The sequence below is a fragment of the Harmonia axyridis genome, chromosome 1 (assembly GCF_914767665.1).
Source record: "Harmonia axyridis chromosome 1, icHarAxyr1.1, whole genome shotgun sequence".
Taxonomy (NCBI): domain Eukaryota; kingdom Metazoa; phylum Arthropoda; class Insecta; order Coleoptera; family Coccinellidae; genus Harmonia; species Harmonia axyridis.
In genome coordinates, this window is record NC_059501.1 from 38,388,097 (window position 1) to 38,408,243 (window position 20,147).

At 33.6% G+C, this 20,147-nt stretch overlaps 1 protein-coding gene across 2 annotated transcripts in view; it reads left to right on the forward strand.

Moving 5' to 3' along the window:
- The window catches only part of LOC123671419 (hemicentin-1), a 365,630-nt gene that overhangs the window by 76,542 nt on the left and 268,941 nt on the right, over nt 1-20,147 (forward strand). For both annotated transcript variants that reach the window (XM_045605267.1, XM_045605266.1), the window contains one exon: nt 10,808-11,019. In XM_045605267.1, coding sequence (XP_045461223.1) covers nt 10,808-11,019 — 212 coding nt within the window. The remainder of the gene's footprint in view (nt 1-10,807; nt 11,020-20,147) is intronic.

Below are 20,147 nucleotides of genomic sequence, written 5' to 3' on the forward strand. Positions count from 1 at the left end.
CTCTTTCTTTGAGATGGTTAATATAGGATGAATTTGTGATTATTTTAGAACTCGAAACTCACTTGCCCCAATGTGGCATAAAAAGTGGAAGTAATGTTTTGTAAAGTACGCTTCTGTTTGGTAACGTTCTAAATATCAAGCCTAATAACATGAGTTTGATTTTATATAATGTCTTCCATGGAACATTCAGAATTTCCATATAGAAGATGAAAAATTCTTGTTTAATCCACCTGAAACCAAACCCCAACTATTTTTCAGTTTTCTACCTATCCAAGAGTCCTTTTTTGAAACACCCTGCATATTAATTTTTCGATGAAGGTACTCCACTTTCTGGGAATTTTAACGAAGCATAATAGAACTAGCTATATTGATGGTCAGAATTGCACGCGACAAATCACCACTAGGTCGCAGAAGTTTAGGACGCCCTCGAAAGCGATGGAGCGACAATTTGTCAGTGTAGGCAGAGATTCGACGAAAAGAAACAGGCGAATCGCCTAAAATTAAGAATGAAGAAGAAGAAGAAGATATTGATGTAGCAGCTCTCCTTCCGATGCTCGAACCTCACGTTTAACAAGCCAATTGAAAAGTCCCCGGTCTACCATAGAAAAACACATTTTTCTACATTCATGCTAAAAGCAAAACTTTATTGAACTATAATATATTTAGTGGAAAAAGAAGTTCTTTATTATACTAGTGCAATAAAGTTTTTATTGCACTCATCTGTCATTCTACTTCAACGTGCTGATGGAAATCGTCGACAGTAGCGCAGGGATACGTAGAGGAATCACATGCATACAAACTCAGTGTTGCAAAACAAATATTTCAGCCTGAAGGAAATAACGATGTACAGTTACCAAGTACTAGTACGTTTACAGCAGTAACAAATCAAGAAGTGGATTTAAAAAGTACTTCACTACGAAATATTCATATTGAAAATTGCACCAATTGTTCATTCTTTTTCAACATTGAGGGTAAAAATAAAGTTTGAGTTAAATTGTTCGTAACGTATTAGTTCCTGTTTCAATGCAAATCGATATTAATAATAAAGTATTCAAGTTGCGCTTTTCATTTTCCTACACCTAGTGCCGCACCTCAATAAATCATTTTTTGCTTCTTGCATGAACGTAGAAAAAATGTTGTATGCAACTCGTGCGAAAATTGTTTATTGCACTCGACGTGTTGTCCAACTCGGCCCAACGGCCTCGTCGGACAATTTCACGTCGAGTGCAATAAACATTCACTTTTTGCACTTGTTGCATAAATAACTATTTTTGGAAAAATTCGATTTTATTATTCCACATAGTTGCTTCCGAGGGCGATACAGAGATTATAGCGATCTTCCAACTTTTCGATACCATTTTTGTTGAACGATTTGTCTTTCGCTTCAAAATAGGCCTCAGTTCCAGCGATTACTTCTTCATTGGCGCTAAATTTCTTTCCAGCGAGGATTCTTTTGAGGTCTGAGAACAGGAAAAAGTCGCTGGGAGCCAGATCTGACGAATACGGTGGATGCAGAAGTAATTCGAAGCCCAATCCATACAATTTTGTCATTGGTTTCATTGATTTGTGTTACGGCGCATTGTTTTAATGAAACAGCATTTTTTTTCTTCAAATGGGGCCGTTTTTTGAATATTTCATCCTTTAAATGATCCAATAACGCTATATAATAATCGCTGTTGATGGTCTGGCCCTTTTGAAGGTAATCAATGAATATAACTTGCGCATCCCAGAATACTGATGCCATAAAGTTGCCAGCTGACTGTTGTGTTTTTCCTCGCTTTGCATTCGGTGTGGCCACTCAGTGCACTGTCGATTGGACTCCGGAGTGAAATAATGGAGCCATGTTTCATCCATTGTTACATATCGACGCAAACATTAAGGTTTATTGTACTTAAACAGCTTCAAACACTCAGAACCATTAACACCTTGTTGCTTTTGATCGATTGTGAGCTCGCGCGGCACACATTTTGCACACAGCTTTCCTATGTACAAATATTCGTGAAATATATGATATACACGTTCAGATGATATATTCAAAATGTCTGCTATCTCGATCAACTTTACGATCATTCAAAATTATTTTGTGAACCTTTTTGATTTTTTCGTCGGTGACAGCCTTCGCCGTCTTCGGTGCCCATTTCACCACGTTTAAACTCAGCATACCAATCAATGATGGTTGATTTTCTTGGTGAATACCCTAGAAACTCTTCATCAAGCCAAGGTTTTGCTTCAATTGTATTTTTTCCCTTCAAAAAGCAATATTTTATCAGCACAAGAAATTTCTCTTCCATATTTTTTCAAATAACAACAGTAGCTACACTCACATCCCAATATCTCACAAACTAAAAATCATATGGATTTAATACTAGCACCGCCATCTGTGCATCAGACCGGGGACGTTTCAATTGGCCTAATAGTATTTTATTTCTACTTTTGTGTTTCTTACTTTATTCGCTTCAATCAAGTATATCTGAACTTTTCATGGTGTGAAGAAAATACCTACGGAATATACTCATGAATAAATTTCAACTCTTCCTCACCTTGCTCAATTGCTGGTGCGATATAAACGACATAAACTCAATCGAATCGAAAGGTTCCATCAAAATATTGTCGTTTTGCCATTTCCGTGTTGTCGCCCCGTAATAGAATTCGCCACACAGTATCAAACCTCTTGGAGCCACTCACAGTAATCCGCTATCACTACATCGGATAAAATCGAATCTCGAATTCTCGTTATATACCTGTATTCTCGCCTGCTAAGGAATAGAATATATTTGAATAAGGTCCCCTATCGTAAACATTCAAAGATGGATTTCAATTTGACACCTGATTCGAATCCAAAGGCGAATACTCGAATGTTCATATTCCATTTTTATTTTCGAGCATTTGATCATTGATCATGGTGAATATTTTTTGACCTTCGAATTTTCAATGAACTTTTTCACAACAATATTCTTTTTAGACGATCAAGTAGTGTAGAATTATATCGAAAATTGCTGCTTTTTTTTAGCCTTCATAAACGTTTAGGGTGATCCAATATTCAAGGAAATAAAAAAAATCCAAAATTTCACTAGTCCGGATCTGATTTATTCGATTTCAGAAATATAAAAGGAAGTGAGGGAAAACTTCAAAATTTGAAATGATTCAGTCGATTAGTTAAGGGGATATTGAACTGTAAAATTTAACTCATGAGATGAACATTATCCTACATTATCCCAAACCAAGGCACTCAGGCGATTGAAAAATTGATACGAGTACTCCATGATGACCTTCATTCATGGTATATAGATATAAGATTTCTCACCTTATTTCATTTTTCGTCAATTTTTCTATGTTGATCAAGTTTGATTATACTTTCAGATTATTTTCATCAGAAAAGGACATACCTAATATGTATGAAAATAGCAGAACTATGCTGTATTAAATTTTGAAACAGGTTGATTATGATTTGAAATTTGGTATATAAAGAAAAAAAAAGTCAATTTCTAATATCAATTCGCCTACCTCTTTCAAATCGCATAATATTTATGTATCAAAAAATTATTTCAAAAACTTCCCAGATTCATTCTAAATTTCCTAAACAAGTTTCCGTTAGAATGTAATGCAAGCTCTAATTTTGTTATTTTCCGCCTGAAATTTACTATAAATATTCTCTCTGCTTCAATATGCACGTGTAGTTGTGCAACATCTAATTCAGCATAGTTTTAATTTTTCATATATCGGGTGTCCCAAGGTGAGTGGCCTATTAGATTATTATGGAAACTATTGATGGTAAAGATTTCAAATTTGGCCATGTTAGGTACATTTTTAAAATAATTTCACATTTCCAGTGTTGCCGGATGTACCACAATTTGGCAACAACTTTGTTATTTTGAATAGGACATCCGGTATTTCTATTTTTTTTATGATACTCCATAAAATATTAAATCTATTCACTTTACTTTTCCATCCCTATCTTTAACGGTTTTTGAGTTATTAATTATTTTTCGAAATTTTAGATCAAATTGGCGTATTACGAAAATGACTCTAGTTCGGTCAATATTTGAGATTTAAGTCAGAAATTTTGCAAGTCGTTAGATATTGATCTGATCTGTGTCACTGCTCTTGAATTATGGTTGTCAATAATACAGGACGGACCAAAAAAATTCATCATTTGCCAAGTTACAAAATTGTGAAAAAGTCTATTTTTTCAAATTAGACAGCTAGTATATTTTTCAATTTTTGGAATCAATACAACACACTCTACAATTTTTCTATTCACGTCCCTATACCTATCTCAACTGGATTCCGAGTTATATGCGTTTATTAGATTTCACATTGATTCAATAAGTGTTAATATCTTTTGTATTGTTATGTTCTCTATGTGGTTCATAGATCGATATATCAATGAATCAGTTCAATCCATAAATGTCAAAATAAACAATAATTGCCTAACAGGTGTTTTGTTCCGAGGTTTTTCTATAAATAATGGCTCAAGAAAGATATACACATATAACGCATATACCTCGGAATCCAGTTGAGATAGGTATAGGGACGTGAATAGAAAAATTGTAGAGTGTGTTGTACTGATTCCAAAAATTGAAAAATATACTAGGTGTCTGATTTGAAAAAATAGACTTTTTTACAATTTTGTAACTTGGCAAATGATGATTTTTTTGGTCCGTCCTGTATTATTGACAACCATAATTCAAGAGCAGTGACACAGATCAGATCAATATCTAACGACTTGCAAAATTTCTGACTTAAATCTCAAATATTGAACGAACTAGAGTCATTTTCGTAATACGCCAATTTGATCAAAAATTTCGAAAAATAATTAATAACTCAAAAACCGTTGAAGATAGGGATGGACAAGTAAGAGTGAATAGATTCAATATTTTATGGAGTATCATAAAAAAAATAGAAATACCGGATGTCCCATTCAAAATAACAAAGTTGTTGCCAAATTGTGGTACATCCGGCAACACTGGAAATGTGAAATTATTTTAAAAATGTACCTTACATGGCCAAATATCTATCCACAAAATTTGAAATCTTTACCATCAATAGTTTCCATAATAATCTAATAGGCCACTCACCTTGGGACACCCGATATATACCCTTTTTTGAAGGAAATTGCTGGAAAAAAAGCTGAAATTTTAATCAAATATGCTCAACGAAAAAAAATTGACGGGAAATGAAGTAGGGAGAGAATTATCGAAAAAATTAAAGGAACTCAAATATCTCGAAAATATTGTGGTAATTAGTTACACTTACCTATTTACATATCGAAAATATTTATAAGTGACCGAAAGATGTAGATGTGACAAAATGGTGAAGGCGCGGCAACACAAAACTTATGCTTTTGATTTCTGGATCTACTGTTGAAATCTTTGTACAAGTCAAAGACTCACCTTGTATATATATATATACTTATATTATTTATAGTTATTTCTAATACAAGTGCAGAAGGCACTAAAATACTGATATACCTTCACCATAGTTTCCGATTCGGTTCGGCTGAAAAGATACAGGCTGTTGAAAATCCATGAAGAATTATGTTTCAGTTATAACTCTGAAATGGTTTTTTTGAAGAAAATGATTTTTTCATTGATATTTTGAATTTTCTCCCAACCCAAAATTCCATCTAAATCTTCCAGTTTCTTCATTATGACCTTTACATCCCATGAAATTACCAAAATTTAAGAGAACCCAAGTCTTAAAAAAAAATCGGACGCTCATTGAAGAATATTTTACCATTTTGAAGATTGAAAGCATACCTCATATTTTCTCGTTTAATACGGATAAAAAAAAATTATCCGTGGAATTCAAAAAATTCGAATTTCAATTCTGTTGGAGATAATCAACAGAAATGAATATTTGCTATGGTGTCACGAATCAAATTTCAAAAATGAATCACTAGCCAACTTATTTAAAAAATGAAGTTATTGGAAAAAGCTCACCTTAACTGCCACATTTGATCAGAAATTACTGAGCTTTGGCACAACTCTGATCATATGAAGATACACCATTAAAGATAGCATTCTGTTTTGAAGAATTCACATCATTCTCGAAACTCATTACTAAAAAAGTTTTCACAAGATAATGTTGTTATAAATACACGAAACAAGATCTGAAAATCTCACTAAAGACTGCTGCTACCAAACATTACTGTAATCTTTTTCAAATCATTCAAGCTTACATTGAAGCCTTACACTAGTTATTGAAATACATTTTTATGTATTAAAACTACTCATTTCTGTTCGATAATTGCATCATAGAGCATATGATTGACATACTCACAAGAGGGGCATACTAGTATGTAATGTGAAAATAAATGCAGTGAGTTGAAAGAAGCAGAATATTCAATTGAGGATTTTTAGATCGAATACTACTAGTTTATTTTCAATGCCAAAATCAAGAAGTATAATTGAATTGGTTGACTATAACATAATTAATGTAATTGAGAAGTAGCTGTGAAATCAGGGCCGTCGCTAGCCAAACTGCTGCCCTAGGCCGACCTAACAGAAGCTTACTCTGCACAATGCTAAGAATTAATATTGGATAATCAGAGTCCTACCACCCAGGCAAAAATAATACTATTACTATATAATTGTACTAAGCAAAAGAGCAAAGGGGGGGGTGAGTTTGGGGGTGGATGTTGGTTTGTGAATTTGTTTTCAAAGATTCAGTGTGGAAGTGTAAAAAACTCCACACTTTTTCATAAAAAGTATTTTAGGAAGGAAAAAAACACTAGTTAATTTGAGATAAAAATTTTGAATATTATAAAATAATGGAATGTGGTATGAAATAATGAAACTCCTTATATTTCTTAGGAAGAATCAGTTGGAAGTGATGAAATGGAATTGTTTTCTTATATTTTGCATTCTATTCTGAGGAATTTCTTATTTATTTATTTATTCATTTATTCCTGTCCCTTGTACAGCTGAAAGCTGGTATCATTCTCCTTTTGAATTTACATGATATCTCTCATAAACAACAATATTTCTTAAATATAATTCATATCAGTCTTGTAAAAAAAATCCCCAAGTGGCGATAAAATTCGGCAATGTGGAAGCGAACGCCGACAAGCCTGATGAGTGCACGTGTTTTTTTTTGTAAGCGTCAATAAGTAGTAAACAGCACTATGAGAAGATCACGCTACATCTGGATATTTATGAGTGTAATGTATTATGCGGCACCTTTGATGGTTTTTGATGTTAATTGAATGTGTCCGTATTCCTTCCTGTTGTTGCTGACTGAATTTAATCTCATTCGGTCTTTTGAATGATAATTTTTGATTCTCCTTGATTGCATATGATGGCCGAAGAAGGGATAGACGACGTCGGGGGGAAAGAAGTGAACCTCAGTTTGATGTTGAGCGTCATTTACACCGCACAGTAGGTGTTATGGTATAGGGTGCTATTGCACATGCAAGAAGGTCACTTTTAGTCTTTATTCGAGGTAACATGACAGCGCTGCGTTACCTTCAAGAATTAGTGGAGCCATATGTTCTCCCTTACCTTAACCGGCTCGAGAATCCAATATTTCAGCAATCCCAGATCTCATGTTGCCAGAGTTAGTTTAAACTTTTTCAAAGCGACTTATGTGAATCTTTTGCCATGGTCGCCCAGATTCCCAGATATTTCGCCGATAGAGCATTTTTGGGACATCATGGGTGGAAGACTTGGAAATTTACCCCAGCTCCCACGGACTTTGCGACTCTGAGACATGAAGTACAGGTAGCTTGGGACAGTATCCGTCAAGTATCAATGCCGAGACGTGTTGGGGAGTGTATAGATTATCGCGGTGTACGAACACATTAATAACGAATTTATTAAAAAAAATTCTCTTCGTTTGTTTCTCCAAATTTCAATCATTTACTCCTTGCTGTACAGGGTGGGCAAATTTCGATGTTTTAGCACTACAACTTTTGAACCAGAGGAGATAGACAAAATCTGATACCCACTTCTCGATCTCTTTTTCTGAGAAACTAACAAGGGTAGTATTCATTTTTGGCCATCTTCTTTTGTTTTCGAGTTATAAGCCAAAATTGGAAAAATGGCGATATCGAAAAACATTTATATCTCCGCTAATACTGAGGACAGAGCTCTGAAATTAAAACATTATACAGGCACTCTTTTACGTAGAATCCAGTGGCGTACTCGTATTTTCAAAAGGGTTTTTAATTACGAAGCTATGACCCAAAGTTATGTTTTTTCAAATGGGAACACTAGATTTTTGTGCCATTTTCTGAAAGCTTAATTTTTCCTGATTTCAAAAATATATAACATTGTATGATTTGTATCAAAATAAATAACAGAAAATGGTCAAAAACCTTTTTTTACTTAAGAATCTCAATATTTCTATGGTTTCAACTGTTGATGAGCCTTTCTATAACAAGAGCAGTGTCCTTCCGTCAATCTGATTATATCTATGCTTTTCACTTATTTCTACAAAATTCGAATCTATATTTATTTTATACAAATAGTTTCGAAAAGATGAACGAACTTGGAAAAAGTTTCCTAGGTAGCTTGAAAACAGTTTCAAATATTCATCTATTGAAATATCGGGAAGAGGTGTCGACTGTGCATTGTGCAATTGTTATCATTATTAGGTTAAATATTATTTCTTGTTTGTCCCTTCGTAATTAAAATGTTGAGTTCAATCATATATGCATTGTTTCATATGCTGTTTAAAATGGATTGGTACTTGTGCGTATTGATTCTGGAGACCTATGTAAATAATCTCCTGATACATGCATCTCAATACAACTTTTTCGATTGAAAAATTCGATCTTGTAGTTTCTTCGTTATTTCCAAATCAATTTTTAGATAAAAAATTTATAGAACATATCTATATTCGAATTTTGTAGAAATAAGTGAAAAGCATAGAAATAATCAGATTGACGGAAGGACACTGCTCTTGTTATAGAAAGCTCAATTTTTCTGTGTTCATCAACAGTTGAAACCATAGAAATATTGAGACTCTTAAGTAAAAAAAGGTTTTTGACCATTTTCTGTTATTTATTTTGATACGAATCATACAATGTTATATATTTTTGAAATCAGGAAAAATTAAGCTTTCAGAAAATGGCACAAAAATCTAGTGTTCCCATTTGAAAAAACATAATTTTGGGTCATAGCTTCGTAATTAAAAACCCTTTTGAAAATACGAGCACGCCACTGGATTCTACGTAAAAAAGTGCCTGTATAATGTTTTAATTTCAGAGCTCTATCCTCAGTATTAGCGGAGATATAAATGTTTTTCGATATCGCCATTTTTCCAATTTTCGCTTATAACTCGAAAACAAAAGAAGGTGGCCAAAAATGAATACTACCCTTGTTAGTTTCTCAGAAAAAGAGATCGAGAAGTGGGTATCAGATTTTGTCTATCTCCTCTGGTTCAAAAGTTGTAGTGCTAAAACATCGAAATTTGCCCACCCTGTACAGTGCATCTCATTTTGGGTGAGACAGCCAGGTTTCACGCTTGTTGTTCAAGATAGAGCCTTGCAGTTTTCACTTTCCTGTCCTACTTTTTCATGAAACTCAAGTAGATCTAATCAGATTTTGCACAACTGTTTCCGTTCAAGAGATGCAGGGCGATTTTGGAAATTGATACTTTTCGGACCCCTCCTTTATCTCCGAAGGTATTAGAAATAATGCTGAGGTAAAAACTACGTCTGAATTAGAATTCTGCGTGGAATCCAGTGGCGTACTCAATTTTTTTTTCGGGGTATGGTTTTGAAGATTCAACACAAACCTTTATTTTTTTTTAATATCATTACTTCGTTGAATTAGTAGTTTTTTCCCCTTCAAAATGATGTATGATACTATGTAGGAAGGATGTTCAGAAATGTTAAAAAAACACTAAAACATCCAATAATGATGATTTTTTATTAATGGGCAATGGATTTCCTATATAAAAAAAGAATCAATAGTAATAACAATAATTCATAGCGATGACAGCTAGATCAGATTGGTTTTTTTCTCTCCAATGCCTACTTGATAAAACAATGCTCCCAAATGCATAGTAGCCATAATAACAACAACGATGTTTGTATCATCAATGACCTACTACTTTTAAAAATCAAAAGTAATAATCCTCTTATTGAAACTTAGGAAATTCATGGCCCATTTACAAAAAATCATCATTATTTGATGTTTTAGTGTTTTTTTAACATTTCTGAACATCCTTCCTACATAGTATCATACATCATTTTGAAGGGAAAAAAATAAAGAATTCAACGAAGTTATGATATACAGGGTGTTCCATTAAAAAAGAATATAGGTTTGTGTTGAATCTTCAAAACCATACCCCGAAAAAAAAATTAGTACGCCACCAGACTCTACGCAGAATTCTGATTCAGACGTAGTTTTTACCTCCGCATTATTCTAATACCTTCGGAGATAAAGGAGGGGTCCGAAAAGTATCAATTTCCAAAATCGCCCTGTATCTCTTGAACAGAAACTTGAATCTGATTAGACACTTGAGTTTCACGAAAAAGTGTGAAAACCGCAAGGCTCTATCTTAAATAACAAGCGACAAACCTGGCTGTCTCACCCAAAATGGGATGCACTGTACATAATTATGTTTGAAGTAATCATATCTCATTTAAATTAATTTGAAGATTAATTGAAAAGAGTATTTTTTCCTCCACAATTTCGTGACAACAATTGCTATATATAATTGAAAAGGAAAAAGTGTTCCTTGTGACAACAATAATCTACAAATTTATATGTACGAAAGACTCCCCATGTATATATAAAAAAAAACTGTTCTTAACATCATTTTTACCGTGTGTTGATCAAAAATATCTTCATTTCAGCTTAGACGCACGAAGTGGGCTTTCGCATGCATCTCATTTGACTATTAGTGGCGATCTGGGAAACCGCCTCTACTTTATTATGGATGGGGAACCTTCCCAGGCGAGACTGAAAATTGAAAATATATCCATTCACGACCAAGGAATATACAGGTGTCGAGTGGATTTCGTCAATTCTCCCACTAGAAATTTTCAAGTCAACTTGAGTTTGATAGGTAAGTTATATTATTTTTCTTTTAAAAAGACTCGTTGGCAACGATATATGATATGAGTTTATCATTGAATGAAACTATTCATCGAATAAGCACTACACAGGCGCGGAAAAATTTTAAATATTTTTACTTTATGTGAAGAACAATGAAAATAAGAATGCTACAAGGAGAGAATATGTGGAGTCGCATCCAAATCATCCAATTCCAATTTTTAGTGAAAAACGTATGTCATATCGTTGCCAACGAGATAACTCAAAAAAGGGCATTTTGAGTTATCGCAGCCTACCACTTAAAAACTGATTACTGAGTATGACAGGTGGTTCTTAAAATTTAAAACTCTGTGGTACTTAGAATTAAACATATGTTGCTAGTCAAATATACAGGGTGTTTCATTTGAAAAAATGAAGGTGCAATCAATATGTTGTCCACTCGGTATACAGAGTGTACACTTTTAAAACGGCCTTACTTCTAGGGGAGATTATACAAGTGATTTGCAACAAAAAATGTCATATAACACGTGGTCGAAATGTTGGCGGTTATTCTCCAATTCAACATTTTTTGATTTCACGGAATTTATTACTTTTTTCCATAAAACCAATTATATCTTATTCATTTCTGTGTCCTCATAATGGGAATTATCTCAATATCCAATTGAAACAAGCTCTGAAATAGGCAAAGGAAAGTTTGAGTATTTTCGTCTTTTTCATTGTCATCACATTAGCCATGATATTACAGCCGAAGGAAAGTAGCTAGCACAAAACTTGATATGTCATTCGAAAGCCTGCAAAATAGAGAAGTTTCTACTGCAAAGAAAACATATTCTCATTTATAGTTTTTCATTCATAAAAGGATTGGAAAGATACGACTTATTTCGCTCTCTTCAGAATATTTGTATTCACCACTTCACCATACCCGTCAGTAAAACTCTTTTGCCACTCATGACTGCTCATATTAAGGCAATTTTAATGATCTTTCTGAATATATGCTCAAATTCGATGAGGACGCAGAAATGAATAAGATATAATTGGTTTTATGGAAAAAAGTGATAAATGCCGTGAAATTAAAAAATGTTAAATTGAAGAATAACCACCAACATTTCGACCATGTGTTGTATGACATTTATTGTTGCAAATCACCTATATAATCTCCCCTTGAAGTTGGGCCGTTTTGAAAGAGTACACCCTGTATATTTGGTTTTGTGAAATCATTTTAAAAAACACTAGTCGATTTCGTGAAACTTTTGTAGAAAATATTTTTTTGTACCTCTTTTAGTAACAAAGTTAAAGGAGGGGTCAAATTATGGTGAAAAACCCAGTACATATGTGCGTCGAGTGTATTGTATCCGTTTTGCTTAGTGCGAAAGAAAACATAAAACAAAAACAATCAGTCAGGAGTTTTAGTGGTCGAGAAAAAATATGGATCTTCAAATGGACCAACAGAATTCGTGTTTCAACCAATTCGGATGTGAAATTTCCCGCTGAATCTGAATTCTCTATAAAAAAGATGGATTTGCATTTGAATATTTCAAAGTTGGGCCTCATATCTCGTATAAGACTCTTCTCAGTCTAAAACCTGTTGGGACCATTCGATTCCTCAAGCGAAATCACTAAAGACCCCAGTATCAGAATTCCGATTTTCCACCTGTGCGCGAAATAAATTCACAATTTCCAGACTTTTGAACCACCCCGTATAAGATTCCATGAACTGAAGCTTTATTATGGAGATTGATTCATCTGTCCAATATTCTATCCAAATTATCTATGGACTAGTACTGATTAGGATAGTCCTTTTGAGCTTTCAGATGTATGAATCTATCAACATTAATTATGGGATTATCCCGTAAATGAACTAATTTCCGGGTTAATGATACCTAATGGTGGATGTAATGGGTAGAACAAAAACCATCCCCCAGAGAAATTAGAATAAGATTACGCTAATGATGTTTCAGGTTTAGAGCTTGATTCAACCGGAAATCATTGGGGACTTCGTCAATAATTCAAGTTCGGAAATTTGTACTTACCTACATATATTCCCTGAAATTTCGTGACCCATTGATATAAACCCATTACAGTGGCTATGAAAAAAAATAAAGTTTCTTTTTCATTATTTCAGTACTTATTCATAAAATAATTTTTTTAGTTGGTCTTAAATTATCACACTGTATGGCTGTGTGTGTATGACTGTATGATCAGTTCTTACATATATTATTTTCGGCTTTCACATTGTGAATTTATATCTTATTGTAGTTGAAACAATAACGGCTCTAAGTCAAATTGAGACCTCGACGAGATTAGCTTTGTTCTTACAGAAAATAAATAAAATAAATGAATTGAGACTGATGTCTCGGTATATTCATTAGGGGTTAACTGAAATTTGCCAAACTTATTAAATAAACCTCATTTACAGGGCTCTGAAATAAACATAATTGACAGTTAAATGGTGTTAAAATTTCAATCAATTATCGTGTATTCTTTCCTTCTTTTACAACTGAAAGATACACAGCCAAGAGTATTAACGTAGAAAAATAATTTAAAAACTTAACAAACGAAAAAACAGGCAGATGTATGTATAAAAATGAATGAATATAAGAAAAAATATAGAGATGAATGAATGAAAAAATATTAAGAAAATAAAACAGAAGAAGAATAATGGAATAAGGGAAATGCTCTTCTATTTTTCCTTTTTCAATTACTCAAATTAACACCAAGTTGGCCGTCAATTCACCTTATATTCTTAAATGAGCATCCTCAATAGCTCAACTCAAAATATGTGTGTCAGATGATATTACAATAATTACCTACTATACTTTGGAATTATTGAAATCCAGTAGTAATAGTCTTAGTTGAAATTATCAATTTTTTTTCTTCTTTTTATATTTAGGTTCCGTTTTGACAGAAACATTTCCTGCAAATCCCATATTTTTAAATTATTTTATGTAATTAACATCCATACTGAATAAAACTGAAAATTTTTCTTTCGATGCGTGTTCTGCTAAAGCAGCGCTAGTTTATATTCTCTTACTGCCGGTTTTTGAGAGACTGATCAAATCTTTGTTCAACTTATACTACAACATACATTTTAACAGCGATGTAAAATGCATTTGGGTTTCTGTAATTCATTCCTATGTGCAATCCAGGATAAAATATGGGATTGTATTTTAGGCCAGGTAGTTCAGGCAGATAGAATCCTAGAATACGAGGCGGTTTGATAAGTCAGTGACTTTTTGAATTTCCCGCGCAGTTACTTTTAATGCAACGGTGGGGCCATTACATATTAGGCCTGTCCGTTTTCCGATCTCCAACCCTAAAACAGCCTTGGCCGAACATTGCCGGAACTAAAATCACAACTTTAATTTTGAAGACGTCAAAATACTAAATAGGGAGCCATACTTGAGCAATCGGCTAATTTTTGAAATGTTACAAATAAGTATCCATGACTTAGTAAATTCTAGAGCTGACATCCAACAACTTAGCCGATTTTATTATTCCTTATTGAAAACGAAGAACCAACTACGAAATGAATAAAAATAAAATGAAGATTTCTAGCCCCTATCAACTTCATTACTCAGTCTTCAATGCATTAAATACATACGTCTAAGTTTTTTACCCTAATTTGTTTCGAGTCCGTTGTTCCTATGATTTCACCTTCGTCTGTCGGCGTAATGTCTATGCATCGGTCGCATTGTTTGTCCCCGCTTTTCAATTCATTATGATTTCTTTTTACGTGAAATATTGGAGAATTGATTCAAATTTTTATTAGATGATTCTGGGAAGATACCTTCGTCTAGCTTGTAAGTACGTTGTTTATACCCATATGTATGTATATGACTTTTCATTTTAAACCAAAAAATCTTTTGAATTGTATAATGTTTCATTGTATATCTAAATTATGCCAGACCATCTTTCCTGTGATATTTTAGGTCAATAACTTTTAGTGATGCTCATATTTCTTTTATTTTTGTAAACACCTTCATCAGTGTTACAAATATGATGTTTTCCGTAAATTTTGTGGAGCCCTGAGGATGGAAATAAATTTTCTAGAAACTTCGGCGAACTAACAGAGTATCATTTTCCTGTTTCTCTGATCCTACACCACCAATCTATCGGGAAGTAAAATTTTTGGATCACCACTTTAGATCTGGTAAAAATTTTTTTTACAGAGTTCCGTTGTGGTCGTACCAGCACTAGTGACGCCGAAAGTTCAGGTCGCCCAAAAGAAATCGTCAGAAATCGTCGATAAAATCCATGAAAAGATATTGGACGATCGGAAAATGAAAGTGCGTGAATTGGCTGATGCTGTATGTATCTCAACTGGACGGGTACATTATATTTCACACTAATATTTGGACATAAAAAAACTCATCGCGAGATGGGTGCAGCGATTGCTCACACTCGACCATAAGCGTAATCTTGTGACCACTTCAAAAGAGTGCTTAGCGATGTTCAGCCGTAATCTGAAGGAGTTTTTGCGCCGTTTTGTTACTGTGGACGAATGGATCCATTCCAACACTCCAGAGACCAAGGAACAATCGAAACAGTGGGTTGCAGGGGGTGAACGTGGACCAAAGAAGGCAAAACAGACTCTGTCAGCCAACAAGGTTATGGTCACAGTTTTTTTGGGATGCACGCGATGTCATTCACATTGATTACCTCAAGAAAGGTAAAACGATCAACGGCGAATATTATTCAGAGCTTTTGAACTTATTCGACGTTAATTTGAAGCAAACATAGCCGTATTTGGCGAAGAACAGAGTGCTGTTTCATCAAGACAATGCACGTATGCACACTTGTCTAATCTCGATGACCAAAATCCACGAATTGCGCTACGAACTGCTACCTCATTCAGCTTGTTCTCCAGATTTATTTGCGACTATTTTTTGTTTTCAAACATCAAGAAATGGCTAGGCGGTAAGAGATTTGAGTCGAATTTGGAGATTATTCGGAGGGAATAAAAAAATTAGAAAAATGCTGGACTAAATGTATCGAGCTCAAAGGTGATTATGTAGAAAAATAAAATGTTTTCTCGCCGAAAAAAATTTGTTTTATACAAAAAATCACTGACTTATCAAACCGCCCTCGTATAACATCTTAATATTGTATAGGTAACTTAAACGTATATAAATGTGTAATGTATAAAATTAATAATCCATCTGAATTTGACAACTTGAAAATTGAAATATGCCCATAATACAAGGAGCAAATTCTATTTGAGTGTTGTGAAACCAAATTTTAACTATTCACAAAAAAATAATACTTCTATATTTGTAATATCTGATATGTTTTCAAAACTAGATCTATAAATATTCAAAAAAAGTCACTAAAGATATTTAAGGCAAATATGTAATTATCCAATCGATTAGATTTTGAATGAAAAAGATTTCAGTTAGCTTAAATGAAAATGTAAATTATTATTTCATATTTAATGGTATTATTCTGACACAATCTACACTCTACAAAAGAAATTTTGAACTGAAGCGTTTATTTTCCGTTTAGTTCTAAAAATAACACATGACTATCGAGTTCTAATGTAGTTATAATTCATAGATTCTCATCAATTTAATTTTTACATAATCCTATAATTGGCCTCGATGAGGTCACTGAGAGTTTGTAGGATGATAGCGTTTTCTGGAGCGATTCAAACTAAATTCATTTGCAGAAAGTAAAACAAATACGACGTATATTGCGGTTCAGCACTGGCATTTAGTCTATATAAATAAAGTTTCGATTCAAATATGTGCAATACAAAGTCCCTACGGATAGGATTTGGAACACTATTTTACCAGGCAATGTACTTGATTGGTATACGCTAAAAACTTTTTTGAATAATTATTTGCATTGATGAAGTACTATTGCTGCTTTATCTATACTGAATTAAATTAACATTTTATCTGATATTTCAGTTATACCATCAGAATTTTCGAGAAGGCAACTTTTCATCTTTTCAGTGAAAAAATATTAGATGGTTCAATTTATTCCATTCGGAGCAAAGAATTAATATTTGAAGGAACTCAATGTTGAATATATGCCAATTCTACCGAGACTGGTAAATTTAGATATCTAATACTCGGAATCTTTTAAATATTTGAGATAATTATCTTCAGAAAAAAGTCTGAGGTAGATATTTACTAGAGCATAATAGTAACTCAAACATGGATCACATACTGATATCACTCAAGACTGGTCTTTTCTAGGAATTCGTGAAAAACAAACGAGGAGGCTCTATCCTTTTATTTTGCATTTATTTCGAGAGAACAGCGTACCATCATTTTGTCCCAATGCCTGTTATTTTCAATTTGAACTTCAACTAATTTTATCTGAATGGGTTTCACATTGATGAAAAATTTGAAGTAATATTCATTTTCCTAAAGTAAAGTAAAGTGGTACTTTCCGCAAGAGTTAGGAATAATGTATTTTCTACAAGGGCTTGAAATATATTGAATAGCGAAAGATTTGATGAATTATTCCTGTACACATGAATAACAGATGTACTTAATTCTGCATATCGTTACCATAGTTATCTCATCCTTGGCGTTGATTGGGCGTTGGGTGTATAATAGTCCAGTCAATTTAGACATTCGAAGGTCCATAAATTGAAAAGGCTGAAAATGAATAAAATTGTTCAAAACATAATTAGAAACAATACATGAAAGTTCCCCATCATTCCCGTGTAAGTAATAGTATATTATTCAACGAACGGTAATGTAGGTCATAACTCACGCAGATGAAGTTTGCAGCACGAGCCGCAGGCGAGTGCTGTAATTCATGAAGTGAGTTATGACCATTACCGCAAGTTGAATACTATACTTTATCTACGACTATATCAATAAATACTAAGAAAAAAATACAGACTTAGAATATAGACAGAAGGAACGGGAAATAAACATATGTGCTCGATCCCGAGTACAAGAGAGATGGAAACTTAGTGTCACCAATCACAATCGAACTACCTTTCGACTAGCTTCGGCTAGTTCGAATCCAGTACTCAGCCCAGACATAAAACTATATTGAAAAACCTTAATAGTTGCCTATAAAAATGCATTAAAATATACCAAAAAACATTCCCCGTAAACGATGAATGATCTTACTGCTATACCAATCTTGAAAAGTTTTTCAAACTCCTTTATATTTTTTTCGGGCAAGTAATTCTGTATGTTAACATTAGCTGTTTGTCTTTTGGAAATGTATACCTATATAATATTTCATCTTCACTATCTGAATTAATAGTTTTCAGCAAAACATTCACAATAATTAGATATCAACTTAATTTGAAAACGTCGAAATTATTAAAGTGACATTCCCTCGGACATTCTTCCCCTCAGTAACAATAATAGAATGTTCCCTTTCGGCCAATGGAATGGAAGCATAGAAGCACAGATCCATATTTTCCAATTTATTTTAGTGAGTTATAGTAGTGAGTTATTATAACTCAAGGTGTTTGTTAATAGATACTATTAATTGCTCAAAAGCAGTTGAATAATGAATATATAATTCAATAGGAGTAGATAAAATATTGTATTCAAGGTCAAAGGTCAAAAAGTTAGTTTTTCGCGATTTTCAGCAAAACGGTAAGTTTAATCATAAAAGTACCTCAGACGAAAATTGTGGACTATAAATTTATCTATGAAAAATGTATCAATAGTTTTTTCCTACGAGCCACCGTTTCAAAAAGTTATAAAAGTTGTTATCGTCATAATATGTACACGTTTCCACCCCACCTATAAGGTAAGTGTACTTAGCGCGTTCTTTTTAATGTGGTTTCCCCATTAGGCCTGCTCCATGGATCAGTTGTGATCCTATTTAATGTGCAACTATTGCAAACTATTGGAAATTTTGAAGATTGGGAAAGACCTGTTTAGATAATCATCGATACGCGTGTTAAAAATACTAAAAATAAAAACAAGTTCAATTAGCTTGTCTTTCTCCAACCTCAGTTGCTGCTCATCAACATCTTTTTCGGGTTTACCAAGTTCAAGTGTGGCTAGGTTAGGTTAGGTAGGTTAGACCCTACAGAATGGCGTTGGAAGTTGGTCAACAATTTATTAGAGCCAGTTCAAACTTTGCTCCCACCTGCCCGGAAAAACTGCTGAACACAATTTTTTGCAATTGCAAAAAGGGATGCAGTGCTAAATATAGTTGCAAAAAAGTTGGACTGTTTTGTTCTCTAGCATGCACAAGTTGTCAAGGCCGTTGATCAGTTGATCAGGCGAATAAACTTCATCACTTTTTTTAAATTTATACCGCTTTTATCCTTTCCAATCTTTAAAATTTCCAATAGTTTCACATCAAGTAGGATCTCAACTGGAGTAAGCCTAATGGGGAAACCACATTAAAAAAACGCGCTAAGTACACTACCTCATAGGTGGGGTGGAAACGTGTAGATGTTATGACGATAACAACTTTCATAACTTTTTGAATCGGTGGCTCGTAGGAAAAAACTATTGATATATTTTTTATAGGTCATTTTATAGTCTCCAATTTTGGTCTGAGGTGTTATGATTAAACTCGCCGTTTTGCTGAAAATCGCGAAAATCTCATTTTTTTTACTCTTGACCTTGAATAAATTTTTTCCTTACACGGGAATGATGGGGAACTTTCATGTATTGTTAATAATTATGTTTTGAAAAATTTTACTCATTTTCAGCTTGTTGGGAATTTATGTACCTTCACTCTCATATTTTGGTTTAAATTGACCGGACTACTATCAGTATTAAGGGATATGCAACAAAATATTGAGGATGGAAACAAATCAACGTTCTAGTGATTCTCATTCAAATTAAGTTTTTGAATACGGCGAAGACGTGAATTTGCTCATCTTGCAAAAGTTTAACCAGGATGCAGGAATAAAGAAAAGCAATGATACAGAATGATATGTTTTCATAATGACTGTTAGGTACATGAAATTCAACAATGTCCGGATGTGAACTCGTCAACATTGCAATTTCTGCTTGATCTCTGGAAATACCCTAGAGACTGTTTCCCCATTCTACGACTCCTTTACTTCCATGAAATGACCATAAGATGATTATATAACGCCGGCTCGTATTTGTCTTTCAGGCAACCAACACACACACACAGAGTTATTTCACTTTGAAATTAGAAGGCTAAAATGATTGTTGACTTTTCCTTTGTGGT